The 14,317-nt window shown below is 40.5% G+C and overlaps 1 protein-coding gene across 1 annotated transcript in view; it reads right to left on the bottom strand.

Annotated features, from left to right (window-relative positions):
* Positions 1–2,180: 2,180 nt before the first annotated feature.
* Positions 2,181–14,317, bottom strand: part of Slc22a2 (solute carrier family 22 member 2) — a 37,577-nt gene continuing 25,440 nt past the window's right edge. Inside the window, exons 10-11 of the mRNA XM_010631046.3 lie at positions 12,645–12,744; positions 2,181–2,941 (exon numbers count right to left, since the gene is read on the bottom strand). Of these exons, the coding sequence (XP_010629348.1) occupies positions 2,875–2,941; positions 12,645–12,744 (167 nt within the window). The 3' untranslated portion in view covers positions 2,181–2,874. The remainder of the gene's footprint in view (positions 2,942–12,644; positions 12,745–14,317) is intronic.

The raw sequence follows: 14,317 nt of genomic DNA, 5'->3' as shown, positions 1-14,317 counted from the left end.
CATACATGTATAACTATCTCATTGTTTCTGTGGTGTGAGAAACCAAAAGTGTAAATGAAGACCAAAATGTATAATAGATATTATGAAATAGGAAGAAATGTTCAGGGAAGGGGAGCTAGGGAGTGGGGAGGGGCAAAGAAAGGAAGGGAAGAGAAAAAAATGAGAGAAGGAGAAAGGAAATGAAAACAAAGCTTTTGTAAATAATGAGAGGAAAAAGGGTTGAAGGGAGGATAGGGGATTGGGAAAAAAAGTATCAAGATATATCTTGTATAGCATAAATTCCCTATGATGATTGTGATCATTATGTATATCTAAAATGTACCGATCAACTTAATTCAAAAAAGAAAGAAGCTGAGTTTAAGAGAAGATAATTTATTTGAAGGTAGAGGAAAAGGGGGAAGAGAGATAACAGCTACTTGACAAGTAGGGAGCATTTAAAAAGGAAATATTCTTGAGCTCTTCTCTGCAGCTCTTCTTATTGAGTTTCTTCTCCCTGTGTAGGCTCTTGGAATCTGAATGGCTCCATGGCTGTTTTTGGATCCTCCTCTTGGATTTTTTCTCATCTCATGGCTTTTCCTGCTGTCTGGTGGAGGCTTTAGGACAGGTAGTTCAGGTTTAAGGATTACCCAAGGCAGTTTATGTTAACCAAGCTACTTGGGACTTTCTCAGTGTTTAGTTTCTTTGCCTTTGTCTTTCCAATTACTCAGAGTCTAGATGCCTTTGTTTTTCTAATTGTTTGAGCCTAATCTGCAGAGGCAGAGGCTACCTCCAGATGGCCTTAGTAAAATCCTCCATTAATTTCTAACAAAGATCAAATAGGCTTCATACTATCTTTTCCTATCTACAGGCCCCTGTCCCTACAGAGGAAAGGGGATGAATTTTATTCTTGGGGTTTGGATTGGGGTGGTGTTTTAAACACATTATCATGAGAGAAGTAACAGTTGTGTTTTGTTTAAAATATCTGCATTAGGTTTAGGAGAAGCTCACAACACCAGCCTTGAGTAGCCACTCACAGGATCTGCCTGCCCTTCCTTGCCCCTTAAAACTGGCTGTGGAGACCTCTTTGGTGGCCACATTCTAGCTCCCTCTTCTGCATCTACCTTCTTACCTGCCGAGGTTCAGGTTGACTGGGAGTCAGTTGGATTTGTTTCCAAATCTTTGTTTATCCCTTGATGTCAACATAAAATAACAACCCTGAAATAAGAAAATGGTTATTTGAGCCCAAATATAATTGGCTATGCCTTGGGGACACACAATCAAGTTAACTGGAATGACAGTACTACTGTGGGATTACATAAACTTTTACACTTTCCAAACAAAGTAGGTCAAGTCATCACATTCAGTACCTGGGCTACAAAGAGGCAGGGAAATCTCCTCCATAGGGTTCAGATGTTATCTTTAACAAGGCAAGGAAATCTTTTACAAGATTCAGATGTCATCAGATTCTTAGCCTTAAGATTGGTGTAGGCCAGGGCTCTGCAAAGCTTAGTATATATTCTAAAAATTTTATCTGATAGTTACAAAAATGCTAGGTCAAAGACAGAGGTTAATAGTAAACACTTGGGATAACTTTGGCTTTTTGATCTGCAATGTTCCATCTCTCTACAAAATCCTCCAGTTATTGAAGATCAAACAGTTTGAAAGCTCTGTAATATAAATGTAGATCTGACCTCTTTTTCTCTATAGGCCACCAGTTAGGTAAGCATTATTATTCTAAAACTCATTATAGAAGGTTTTTATGAAACATCTATAAATATTTCCTCCCTTTTCAACTGATGAGTGGATGGACCATGGTTTATGTAAGCACTCCTCATATTTGTAGACTTTTGTTATTCCTCAGTTTTGCTGTCATCCATAAGTGATGCAACACTTGGATTATTGGAGAGGTGAAGAGAGGTAAATCTCCATCTTTTGTACTAAAAAGTCAATGGGAAATATTAAAAATAAAAAATAAAAAATATCAGTATAAAGGGTTATTTGGGTACTGTACATGAAATAGATTTCAGTTTGAAAATTTCATAGTTGTGAACTTTTTCAGAAGGAGTGGTAGAAGTAGAATAAGTCAAAGAAATTTTGCTTTTTATACAGGTCTTACAGTTTTTAGCTTATAGAGCTACATTTTCTATATTAGTTTGGTAAAATATTAATATATTTTTGAAGTCCAAAAATTTTGAGAACATTACTTTAGTGAAAAAATTGCTGCCTGTGCTTTAATAATGCCAACAATGTTTTTTGTTTAACTTTTCTCAAGATCTTTTATAGAAAGCACACATTTGTAGTTATCCATCCAAATATAGGACTTTATGATTGCTCATGTTGTACTCTAATTCTTTTATTTGACATTCCTTTCAAGTCTAACTCATAATGATCAATGTATATAAAATTTATTCACCTATCACTGAAAGACCTTATTCAGAGGTCTTGATACATATTCTGGACAATATGATATTGCTTTGGGTCTTTATTTTATCAAGAAAATAGACTCTCTTCTCCTAACTTTATTTGTTTATTTATTTTTTCAGATCTTTCTATTTGGTTTCCCTCACCCACAGTTCCACTATGTATTCTGGCTCGTTGTCATTGTTGGAAAGGAACCAAATAAAGAAATACAAATATGGGAAAAAAATTGAAGCAAACCAACAATCTTGGAGTTCTGAGGACGGCATGAACTGGAAGGGCTTGACAGACAGGATCCAGTCAGCAGAGTGATTTTTATAGAGCAGTGCAGCAAACTCCACTGGCTGTTGCTTTAGGCTGAGAGAGCTGAAGGGTAAGTATGGTTAAATTGCATGGGCTTTGTGATGCGTGAAGAAATCTCTGCTTCTTGTCTTGTCAGCATCAAAGCAAGATTATAGCAGAAGTCATGGTCCTTCTTTAGTTTAGTGGAATGTCTGGTTTCTGGACTTGGAGGTAAATCATATTTTCTTTATATTTTCTTGGTCTACCATAAGAAATGAAATTGAAGAGGAGAGAAATTATGAGAAGGTTGAAAATCAAAGTAAAATAGATAGAAATTAGACAAAACATAAATTTTGCCTAGGAGTAGTTTTAAAAAATATGTTCTGAATGGTGATTTTCATAAAGAAAATAGACAGAGCTTGGTATAGTAGAATGAGGTATACCTAAAACCCTTCTCTAGAAGTAGAACTGGCATAACTAAGGTCCCTTCTCAGGGTATTCACTGTCTTGTAGCAGAGAATGTGGGTAAAGATTAAATACAACTTTATATCAGTGATGATGGTTTCTAAAATCCATTGCTATCAGTTCTCAAATAAAATCTGAGAAGTTACTTTTTAACCAGTGTTCATTTACTTTTCAATACTTTGATGAGTGAGAATGCAATTAAGGTTTTTCTCAAATAGTGTTTTTTTCAACCATTTTCTCTCTATACATTTCAGGGTTTGCTAATACTCATTGGAAAAATGCTGTTTTCTTCAGTGCGTTGTTTTCATCTATGTCCTCTGCATATGCTCCTGTTCCTAGTAATACTGAATCAGGTGTGCACCCTCCTAGGCCCCCAGGTCCCCACAGAATCCCCCACCCGGACAGGGTCAGTCCTGTCTCCGTCTGTAGACCAGTCAAATTTAAGATGAAGTTAGCAGAAACCCACCAAATCATCCAGAAACACTGGAGTCCTTTCAGACTCCAGGTGGAGGGCCAATCAAATCTGCCAAGCTTTCAGAGTTTCTATACCCACAATGGTGGCAGCAGCAGCAACAACAAAAACAGCATCACTGATAAAAACAGCGGTACCAGAAGCAACAACAATAGTAGCACCAAAAGCTCCAGTGACATCAGAAACAATAACAGCAGCATAATCAGCAATGATAGTAGCAACAGTACCAACACCACTGACGGCATTAACAATAGCAGTAACATCAAAAGTATCAACATCAATTGCAGCCATAGAAGCAGCAGCACCATCACTGGTAGCAGCACCACAGACAACAACACCATCACCAACAGCTGCAATAATAGCAGAATCAACAACAACAACAGCAGCAATAACAAGTCTACCAACAGCAATAGCACCACTAACAGCAATGGCAACAATAGCAGCAGTGGCAGCAAGAATGACAATAGCACTACCAACAGTATTATCATCAGTATCATTAGTAGCAATAGCAGTAGTAGCAGCAGCTGCTGCAAAAACATAAGCAACAATAGTAGGAGCAGCAGCAATGATAGCAGCAACAACAGCAGTATTCCTAGCAATATAACAAGCAAAATTAATAGCAGGAATGACAACAGTATAGACAATAACAGTAACAACAGCATCATCCACAAAAACAGAATCAACAGCACCAACAGCACCATCAACAGTCACACCCATGGCAGTACCAACAAAGGCAGCAGCAAAAACGATGGTACCAGTACCACCAACATCAATTCCACCAGCAGCAGTAATATTGCAGCAAAAGCAGCAGCAACAATGCTATCATCAACAATAGCAGTAACAACAGTGGCACTAACAACAGCACCACCTCCACCATCAATATCAGCAGCAGCCACAGGAATAGCAGTAGCAGTACCACCAACAGTAACATTATCAGCAGCAGCACCAGCAGTGGCAGCAGCACTACTACCAGCAGCAATAGCAGCAGTGACATGAGCATCATAATCAGCAGAAGTAACAACAGCAGAAACAACAGCAGCATGAATAACAATGGCAGAAACATCATTAAGAGCAAGAAAACCTCCACCCAGAACAACAATGGCACCACTAACAGTGGCTGCAACAATAGCACCATTAGCAGCAGCAGCATCAAGAATAGTAGCAACAAAAGCAACACTGACAATGGCAGCAATGGCAATAATAGCAACACCACTAACAGTAGAAGCAACAGCAGCAGGAGCACCACCACCACCTCCAGTGGCAATAGCAACACCATCAGAGTGTCAACAGCAGCAGCATTGCTACCACTAGTAACAGAAACAATAGTAGTAGCATCAACAATAGCAATACCAACAGCTGTAGCAGCATGACTACCAGCGGCAACAGCAGCAGAAGCACTGCCAATAGGATCAATAACAGCAGCATCAGTGTTACAACCAGCAACATGAGCAGCAGCAAAAACCATAGTACCAACCATAGTGGTAACAACAGCAGCACCACCAACAGCAGAAACAACAGTAGCATTGACAATAACAGTGGCAACAGCAGAAACAACAATAGCATCATCAGCAACAACAGTGCCACCAATGGTTGTGCCAATGACAGCATCAACAGTAGGAGCAGTAACAATGCCACCAGCAGCAGTATCAAAAGCAATAGCAACAACATCAGCATGAACAACAGCAGCAGAAACAACAGCAGCAACCACAACACTGACAAAAGCAAAATCATCAGTAACATTAGCAGCAACAACAACATTACTACCAAAAGCAGCATCAACAATAGCAGCAACAACAGCTGCAGCAGCACTGCTTCCAACAGCAGCAGGAATAAAATCACTAGCAACAATTGCAGTAGCAGCAGCAGTAACAGCAGCAGCAGCAATAGGAGCACCAGCAGGAGTAGCAGCAGCACATGTAGTACCAACAACAGCAGTAATACCAGCAACAATGTTAGCAGCAGCAACAGTAGTAACAGTAATAGTAGCAACAACAGCAGCATTGTCATCACCAACAGCAAGAACAATAATAGCACTGACAATAGCCGTAACAATAGTAGCAGCAACAACAACAGCACTACTAACAGTGACATCAATAATAGCATAAACAGTGGCAGCAACAACAATACCACCAGTAGCACCAAGAATAGCAACAACAGTAGCATCAACAATAGCAGTTACAGCAACAACTGCAACATCACCATTAATAGCAGGGGCAACAATGGTAAAGTCAACAGTAGCAGTAACAACAGTAACATTAGTAATAGCAGCAGCAGCAGCAGCAGCACCACCACCACCACCACCACCACCACCGGCAACAGCAGCAACAATGATATAATCAACAATGGTAACAGTAGCAGCACAACTACTACCACCAGTGACAACCATGGTAACATAAACAATAGTAGTAACTACAGCAGCATCAATAACAGTGGAATCAACAGCAGCAGCAGTAGTACCAATGGCAGTGATAACAATAGCAGCAGCAACAGCCACAGGTGTATCTGCAGCAACAGCAACAATTGCAGCAACTGCATCAATAATAGCAGCAGAGTTAGCAGCATCAGCAATAGTAGTAACAACAGCAGCATCAATAATGGCATCAACAGCAGCAGCAGCTATAGTGTTACCACGAGCCAGAACAGCAGCAGCAACACCAACAACAGCAACATCAGTACCAGCAACAAAAATAATAGGAGCATCACCAAAAGCAGCAGCAGCAACAATAGCAACACCACCAGCAGAATCAACAATGGCACCACCAGCAGCAACAGAAACAGTCTCACCAACAGCAGCACCAATAATAGTGATTATATCAGCAACATCAATAATGGCCATAACATCAGCAGCAATGACAACATCAACAACAGCATCACCAGCAGCCATAGACCCATCAACAGCAGCCAGAACAGCAGCATCAGCATCAATGGCAGCAGCAGCAATAGCAGAAGTAGCAGCAACAGCAGCATCAATGGTGGCCGCAACAGCAACAGCAATGACAACAGCAACAACAATGTCAATAACAGCATCAGCAACAACAGCAGCTATAGACCTACCATTCAGAACAGCAGCATCAACAACAATGGTTGTAACAGCAGCAGCAGAAATAGCAGCGTCAACAATGGCAGCAACAGCAGTAGCAACAGCGGCGGCAGCAGCAATAGCAATTATAACAACATAAATCATGGCCATAAAAGCAGTAGCAACAACATTAACAGCGTCAACAGCGTCAGCAACAGCAGCAGCTATAGAACTATAAACAGCAACCAGCATAGAAGGATTAACAATGACAGCAATAGTAATAGCAGCAGCAGCGGCAGCAGTGGCAGCAGAAATGGCAGCAACAGCAGAAAGAGCACCATCGACAACAGCAGTAACAGAAGCATTGACAACAGCATCAACAATAGCCACAATGATAACAATAGCAGTAAAAGCATAAATAACAGCAGCATCTGTAGTACCATCAACAGCAGCTGGGACAGCAGCAGGTGGAACAGAGGCAACAACAATGGCAATAGCAGCAACAGTAAAAATAACAATAGCAGTAACAACAACAGCATTATCAATGACCAGAACAGCAGAAGGAAAAGCAGCTTTGTCAACAACATCATCATAAACAGCACCAGCAGCTACTGAACCACCACCCCCAGACAGAACAGTACCATCAATAGCAATAACAGTAGCAGCATTAACAACAACTGCAGCCACAGCAGCGACAATAACAGCAACAACAGCAGCAATAGCAGTAGTACCACCACCACCACCACAATTACTACCAGTGGCAACAATGGTAGCAACAACACCAGGAATAGCAGTAACAGTAGCAGCACCGGTGACAATAGCAACAACCACAGCAGTAACGGCACCAACAACGAGAACAGTGGCAGCGATAGCAGCAACTACAGCACTTCCACCAATGATAGCATCGATAATAGCAGTACAGCAGCAGTGTGAACAATGGCAGCAGCAAGTGCACAACCACCAACAGCAACATCAACAAGAGTAGCAGTGACAGTAACAGTAAGAGCAGCATCAACAATTACAGCAACAACATCAGTAACAGCAACAGTAGCAGTAGCAGTAGTGCCAGGAAAATCAGTAGCAATAACAATGGAGGCAACAACAGCATCAACAAAAATAGTACTATCACCAACAGCATAAAAAACAAAAGCGGCAGCAACAATAAGGAACGACATCAGCAGTATCAGCAACAACAACATCCATAATAGTATCAGGAACAGTAGCATCACCCATAGTTGTATTAACAATAGTACACCACCAACACCATCAACCAACTGAAACAGTACCAGCAGCACCAACAATAGTAGCAACAAGAGCATAGCACCAACAGAAGCAGCATCGACAATAGTAGCACTAGCTACAGAGTTAACAATAGCAGCACCAGCAATAACATCAGCAGCAACAACAATGAAACAGCAGCAACAGAAACATCAACCACATAACAACAGCAGCTACAGCCTAGAAGCTTCTTGTTATGGCTGGTGACTAGAGGTCCCCCAAAGCCTCATGCAATTGTAGTGGGGCCTTTTCAGAGGAGGCTGAATCTAGAGAGTGAGATTGATTCATGGTGCAATGCTAGGCTCAAGGGCACTAGGATTAAGGATGTGAGTGCTACCTTCCCTAAGTAGTCTGGATAAGATAAAAGGGGCAGAAAGATGCTGTTAAGTTCCCTTGTTGTTTTGCTATCTCCTGTCAGCTGTGATGAACTGTTGCCCCTCTGTGATGTGCCACTCTACCTTGGAGTCAGCTGATTATGAACTGAAACCTCTACAAACTGGGAGCTAAAAAAAAACCTTCCCTCTTTTAATTTTAGGTGTCAGGTGTTTTATCTTAGCAACTAGAGAAAAGTAAGTAAGATACTCTGCACTGTGTAAGCACTTGGCTACTTGTTCCACGTGAGCCTGGCCCTCATAGTGTGAGAAAGTTGTGGGGGCCTAGGAATCTGGCAGGCAGGATTGGATCATTGGCTTCGTCACTTACTGATGATGTGACTCCAGACAAGTCCCTTAATCTCTCCATGCCTGCATTGGTTGCAGCTGTCAGTGGGGTTACTAATAACACCTGTTTCTTAAGGTAGTGGCAAGGACTAAGCAGGGAAATGAGTGTGAGGGAATAAGGCCTTGGAGCGTAGTAGTTGAGTAGAGCTCAACTATTGTTCTTATTTCATAGAAAAGGGAACAGGCTCAGAGGGGAGACCAGGCACACTGCAAAGCACAGAGAGTATATCTGTAATTAGGGAGGGCTGGTGTCCTTGGAACCACACACCCTGGGTGGGCAGGAGAGGCCCCAGCCTGCCCTATTCTATGTCCCTGGGACATTGAACCTGGCATACGCTCTCAGTGCCAACTGTGGTTTGCCTCCTGCCTGCTCTCTGCTCTCTCACAGCTGTTTTAGCCCATACTTTGCACACTCTTCCTGCAGTCCCCAGGCCTCTCACAGAGCTGTCTCAGTAACCAGCAAACTGGGTCATGTGATACAGAAAAAGTAAAGTGCAAAATTTTATAGGCATATTATTTCTAGCTAACTTAGCTAGAAAACACTCAAAATCACAATAGCTATAATTCTTGGGAATATCTCTTCAGCCTGTTTTAAGCCAGCCTGGTGGGAACTGAGAATCTGACACATGTAGGTGCGTGTGTACATGTCACTGAGCTGCACTGTTTGACTCAAAGCAACTCCCCTAAAATTCAATTTCTAAGGAATAGTCTCAGTATGTGTTTGGTTATTTTGTAGAATAGGTATCAAAGCTTCACTGAAGAGTAGCAGTGGCTCTTGGACATTTATTAAGTACCAGGCACTGTACATACAGTGTCTCATTTAATGGCTATGAAAATCCAAGCAGTGTTGCTATTGCCCACATTTACAGTACACGTGAAGACTCTAGGCAGACCACACAGATGGAGAATGCGACTATGGATGGTTAGACTATGGCCATGCTCCTCCTCGCCACATGGGACTGCTCGCCTGACATCAGAGCTACAGGGGAAAAGTCAGAAGAATTTTAATTCTTCAGTGCCAAGGAAGGCTGCAAGATTCATTCTACAGCTATCTGGGGAACTTCTGTTCTGAGTGTGACATGACATACACAGGACAGCGTCCCTGTCCTCAGAGCGAGGTGCTCATGTGCACAGGAAGGTACACTGAGATAGGGGAGAGGAGAGCTAGTCTAGATTAAGGGCTACAAACTCAGGGGTCCTTATCAGCCATGCAAGTAATATAAGTATTCCCGGCCCAGGACATTAGGGAATGGTGGGGACTATGGTCTACCACAGAGGGTAAGCTCATCAAAGAGCAGAGCCACTGCTTAGCTCCCACAAATTGTCAGCAAGTGGAAATGCCTGCTCAGTGTTCCCAAATCTAATTTCTAACAGATCCTGGAAGTCCCCTTTATGTGGAATTTCCCACTTTAAAAAATATTGTGTTGGCCAAACAAAGCATTTGAGAACTTGGTGTTCTATGGGCTTCCAGTGTGTGACCTCAGGCTGAGTTAGAAGGCCTCTTTTAATTCTAAGATCAGTTCTAGGAAAAGCCTCAGACCACTGGAATTCAGCAACATTTTGTCTACGTACCCAAGTGTTCAATATGAAAGGGTCTGTAGAATGATAAAATTCAGTATAGCTCATGGCACCAATGGATCCAAAGTGGAGATGATAAAATTTTAAAAATCAAAGATTTAAGTAGATTATATAAACAAACTTACGGAGAGAGTGTGATATAGGTTTCTCTTTATCGAGATTTTTTAGTTCACTTTTTAAAAAGGTTTTAAAACTCAGAGTGTACAAAAATATGCCAAGAAAAGTCTTCCTCTCATCTATACCCTATAGTCACCAAATTCCAGACAGCCAATGTTATGGTTCTTGCACATTCTTCAGAGATAGGCGCTTGCATGCATGTGAACACACACACCCACCCACCCCCCACACATACATACACATGCACGCACGTGTATGCAGTAGTTCTATTAAACCTTGGGGAGATACATTCCATGACCGGATGCCTGGTAATATTGCATCCCATAAATGCATGCTATATTCTCACATACACATGCCTATGATCAAGTTTAATTTATAAATTAGGTACTGTGGGAAATGCATTCTTACCAAACCTTTTCACAACTTTCACCGAAAGGAAATACTTTGTATTTTCTCTTTGGCATGTCTCAATAACCAGTGGTACTACTTTTGTACGCTGTGATCATTTTTAAGTAAAATAAAGATTTTTGGATAAGAGTATGATGAGACCTTGACGATCCATCTGATAATTGAATGTACATCTTTTTTTCGGTGCTGGCGATTGAACACAGGGCCTTATGCCTGCTACTCAAGTACTCTACCCCTGAGCTACACCCTCAGCCCTCCATTTGATAAACTGATATGCCTGCTGAGTCACTAATGGGAGCGTAGACTATGCAGCACAGATTCTTTAAGGGGTGATTAACACAATGGTGCAATATTTTATCATGAGAGGTGTGGTACAAGATTTTATTATGCTATCAGAACAGTACAGTGTGAAATTCATGATTTATTTATGCAATTTTCCATTTAATAAATTCACACTGCCATAGACAAACCATGGGTAACTGCAACTGGGTAAAGCAAAGCCATGAATAAGTGAGGATTACTGTATCTATATCATAGTTTTTTATCATTTTATTTTCACTCATTATTTTTATGTTTATGTATTTCTAGTATAGTTACAAATGGTAGAATACATACTTTTTCATGTTTTGCCTTTTTCCCATTAACAATACATCTGGGAGAACTTTCCTTATTGCTGTACATAAAGCTGACTCATTTTTCAAAATGGCCGTGAAGTATTTCCTTGAATGGAGATCATATTTAACTGCTCTCTCAACTGATGGACCCTTGGGTTGTTCCCAATCCTTTGTTATATAATAAGGCTTTAATGATCAATTCTATACACATGTATTTTGCACACGTAAATTCCTAGAAGTGTGGAGTTGCTAGATGAAAGGATATATGCGTTTGTTATGTGACCTTATCATCACCCTGACCATGGTGGCTGCATCAAGTTTGTCTTCCTACTGGCAATGTAGGAGGCTGCTGGCTTCCCACATTCTTTCGCAATATAGTTATATTTCAGGTACTTAGATCTTTGGCAATAAAGTACATAGTAATGCAGTGTTAATTTGCACTTCTCTGATTATGGAGGAGGTTGAGCATATTTTCTTACATTTAAGAGTTGTTTTTATTTCCTTTTCATTGAATTAGTTGCTTAAGTCCTTTGCCTACCTTTTCTTTTTTGTGGATGCTCTTATGGAATTGTTAGGGCTCTTTGTATTTTCAGGAAATTAGCGCTTTATAGAGCGGTAAATACTTTCTGTAAGTTTGTCATTTTACTTTTTTTTTTTTTTGGTTTTTTGAGACAGGGTCTCACTATGTAGCTGAGACGGACCTGGAACTCACTATGTAGCCCAGGCTGGTCTTGAACTCACAGCAATCCTCCTGCCTCAGCTTCCCAATCCCTGGGATTATAGGCCTGCGCCACCACACCCAGCCTTGTCATTTTACTTTTTTTTTTTTGGTTTTTTGAGACAGGGTCTCACTATGTAGCTGAGACGGACCTGGAACTCACTATGTAGCCCAGGCTGGTCTTGAACTCACAGCAATCCTCCTGCCTCAGCTTCCCAATCCCTGGGATTATAGGCCTGCGCCACCACACCCAGCCTTGTCATTTTACTTTTAACTTACTCTAGCTTTTCAATGCAGATTTAAAAAAAAAAAATTAGTGAATACAAACTAATGATCCTTCTTTTATGAGTCTGAATTTTTCTGGACATATATAGAAAGGCCTTCTTCATTATGAAGGTATAAAGTTGTCTTCATTGTTTTATTGTTTCTTTTTAAAAAATTTGTCTTTGATTTAGCTTGAATTTATCTCACTATATGATGCAAGATATGGATTCAACCTAATTTTTCTCTCCAACTGGATATAGAGTTTTCCTAAAACATTTACTAAGTGGCTCATTTAAAAATCTCAACTGCCTACCTCTGCATGGTTTCAGCGTCCTCAATGGTCTCTGGCAGAGCCTTTCCTTTGGTCTCTGGGAGCAACAACACTAGTCCTCCGGCCACCAAGCCAACCACGGCTGCAAAGACAGATGGATGCGAATCACATTTAGAAAGGCAAGCTCTATAATCAGAGCTCCCCCCACCCTTGTATTTTCCTATAGTTATTTTTAGATTCTTTGGCCATCTCTGCCCTATTTTCCATCATAAATATTATGCCAATTCCAAACACCATCGGATTACAATTCCTTTTAGGGAAATGAAATACTTAACATTTTGAGTCAAGGTTATTCCAGATGGAGGGCATTGCCTCAATATTAAGATACTTTGGATTTAGAAAAAGACTGAAGAAAACCTAATTGTATGAAAAGGCAGAATATAACTCTGCCAACATATAACACTTAGTAGTGAAAATATGTAAGAAATCTTGGACTTTTACTAGCAAATTAATGAAAGTGTTATTCCATAATAGCATTAAAAACTATAGTGAGGCCATTTAGTTCAAATATAGGTGCTTGCCAAATACCTGTTGTTTCTTTTTGTCTTCAGTTATAATTTTTAATAAAAACTGTGTTGATATTTTTATTTCTTTACATTCTGATAAATTTTTGGTTTTTAAAAGTTAAATCTTTATATGTTGTTTCCATAATGGAATGCAGGAAGTGGGGCTTGGGATTTCCAAGCACTGCATGCTGGACTCCATCTGTGCCCTCAAGAAATTGTGACAATAAATAGAGACACAAAGCAGGGCCTCTTAGGCACAAGCTCCAGCACTGAGCAACTCGGTATGACTCTGGTTTCTTCACTGGTCTGACAGCCTTGGGAGACTGGGCAGCGGCCTTGTCCTCTGATTTCCTTTTGCCATGAGGGACAATACACTACCTTACAAGCTCATTTGGGGCTGAAATGGGTATTTGTAAAGCACTTAGGTAATGCCTAAGTGGCTCATGATGAGAACTATGGATGTGGTTACTAATCATTTGTTGCTATAAGTCTTTCAAACCTTCCCAGATTTTCTTGGTGATTGCATTGTAATGAAATGATTGTATTGTAATGTAATGAAGCTCTGAAATTAATGAACTTTGATGAATAGGTTCATCAAATTATCTCCTATTTAGCATTTTACATTTGCAAATATAAGCCTATCTATCCAGGAAAACCATTAGCCATTTTTTCCAGTACTCTTTGAAGCAGAATTTTCTGATGTGCTGATTCTTAGGCTTCTTAGATCTCTCCCTCTCTCCCTGTCTATCTTGCTCTCTCTCTCTTTCTCTCTTTTTTTTTCAGCTTTAATTGAGTTTATTGGTACATTTTAGGGATACAGTACAGTTACATTCATTGTTGGGATCTTGTACCTCTACATGACAAGTCTTGATTCTCATTTTTTCCCCTTACCTCTGCCCTCCCTTCACCCCCTCCTCCCCTCCCCATCTACAAACACTTTATTTTCATCTTTTCATTCTCTCACATTTTTTTCTTTTCCCTTTTTACTCTTCTCCTACCCATCCCACCTTCCCTACACCTTTAGCTCCTTTCTTCCCATTTCTAAATGTCAGTAATCTTATTAGAATCTTATGCATTGTTGCAGATTATTCACACCAGGGAAACTATTCGGTATTTACACATGTGTGACTTATTTATTTCACTTAGGAG

This window comes from Fukomys damarensis, unplaced genomic scaffold (assembly GCF_012274545.1).
Source record: "Fukomys damarensis isolate Sample0158 unplaced genomic scaffold, DMR_v1.0_HiC HiC_scaffold_14, whole genome shotgun sequence".
NCBI lineage: Eukaryota > Metazoa > Chordata > Mammalia > Rodentia > Bathyergidae > Fukomys > Fukomys damarensis.
Note: the sequence above shows the minus strand (reverse complement) of the source record. Positions and strands in the feature narration are given on the sequence as shown.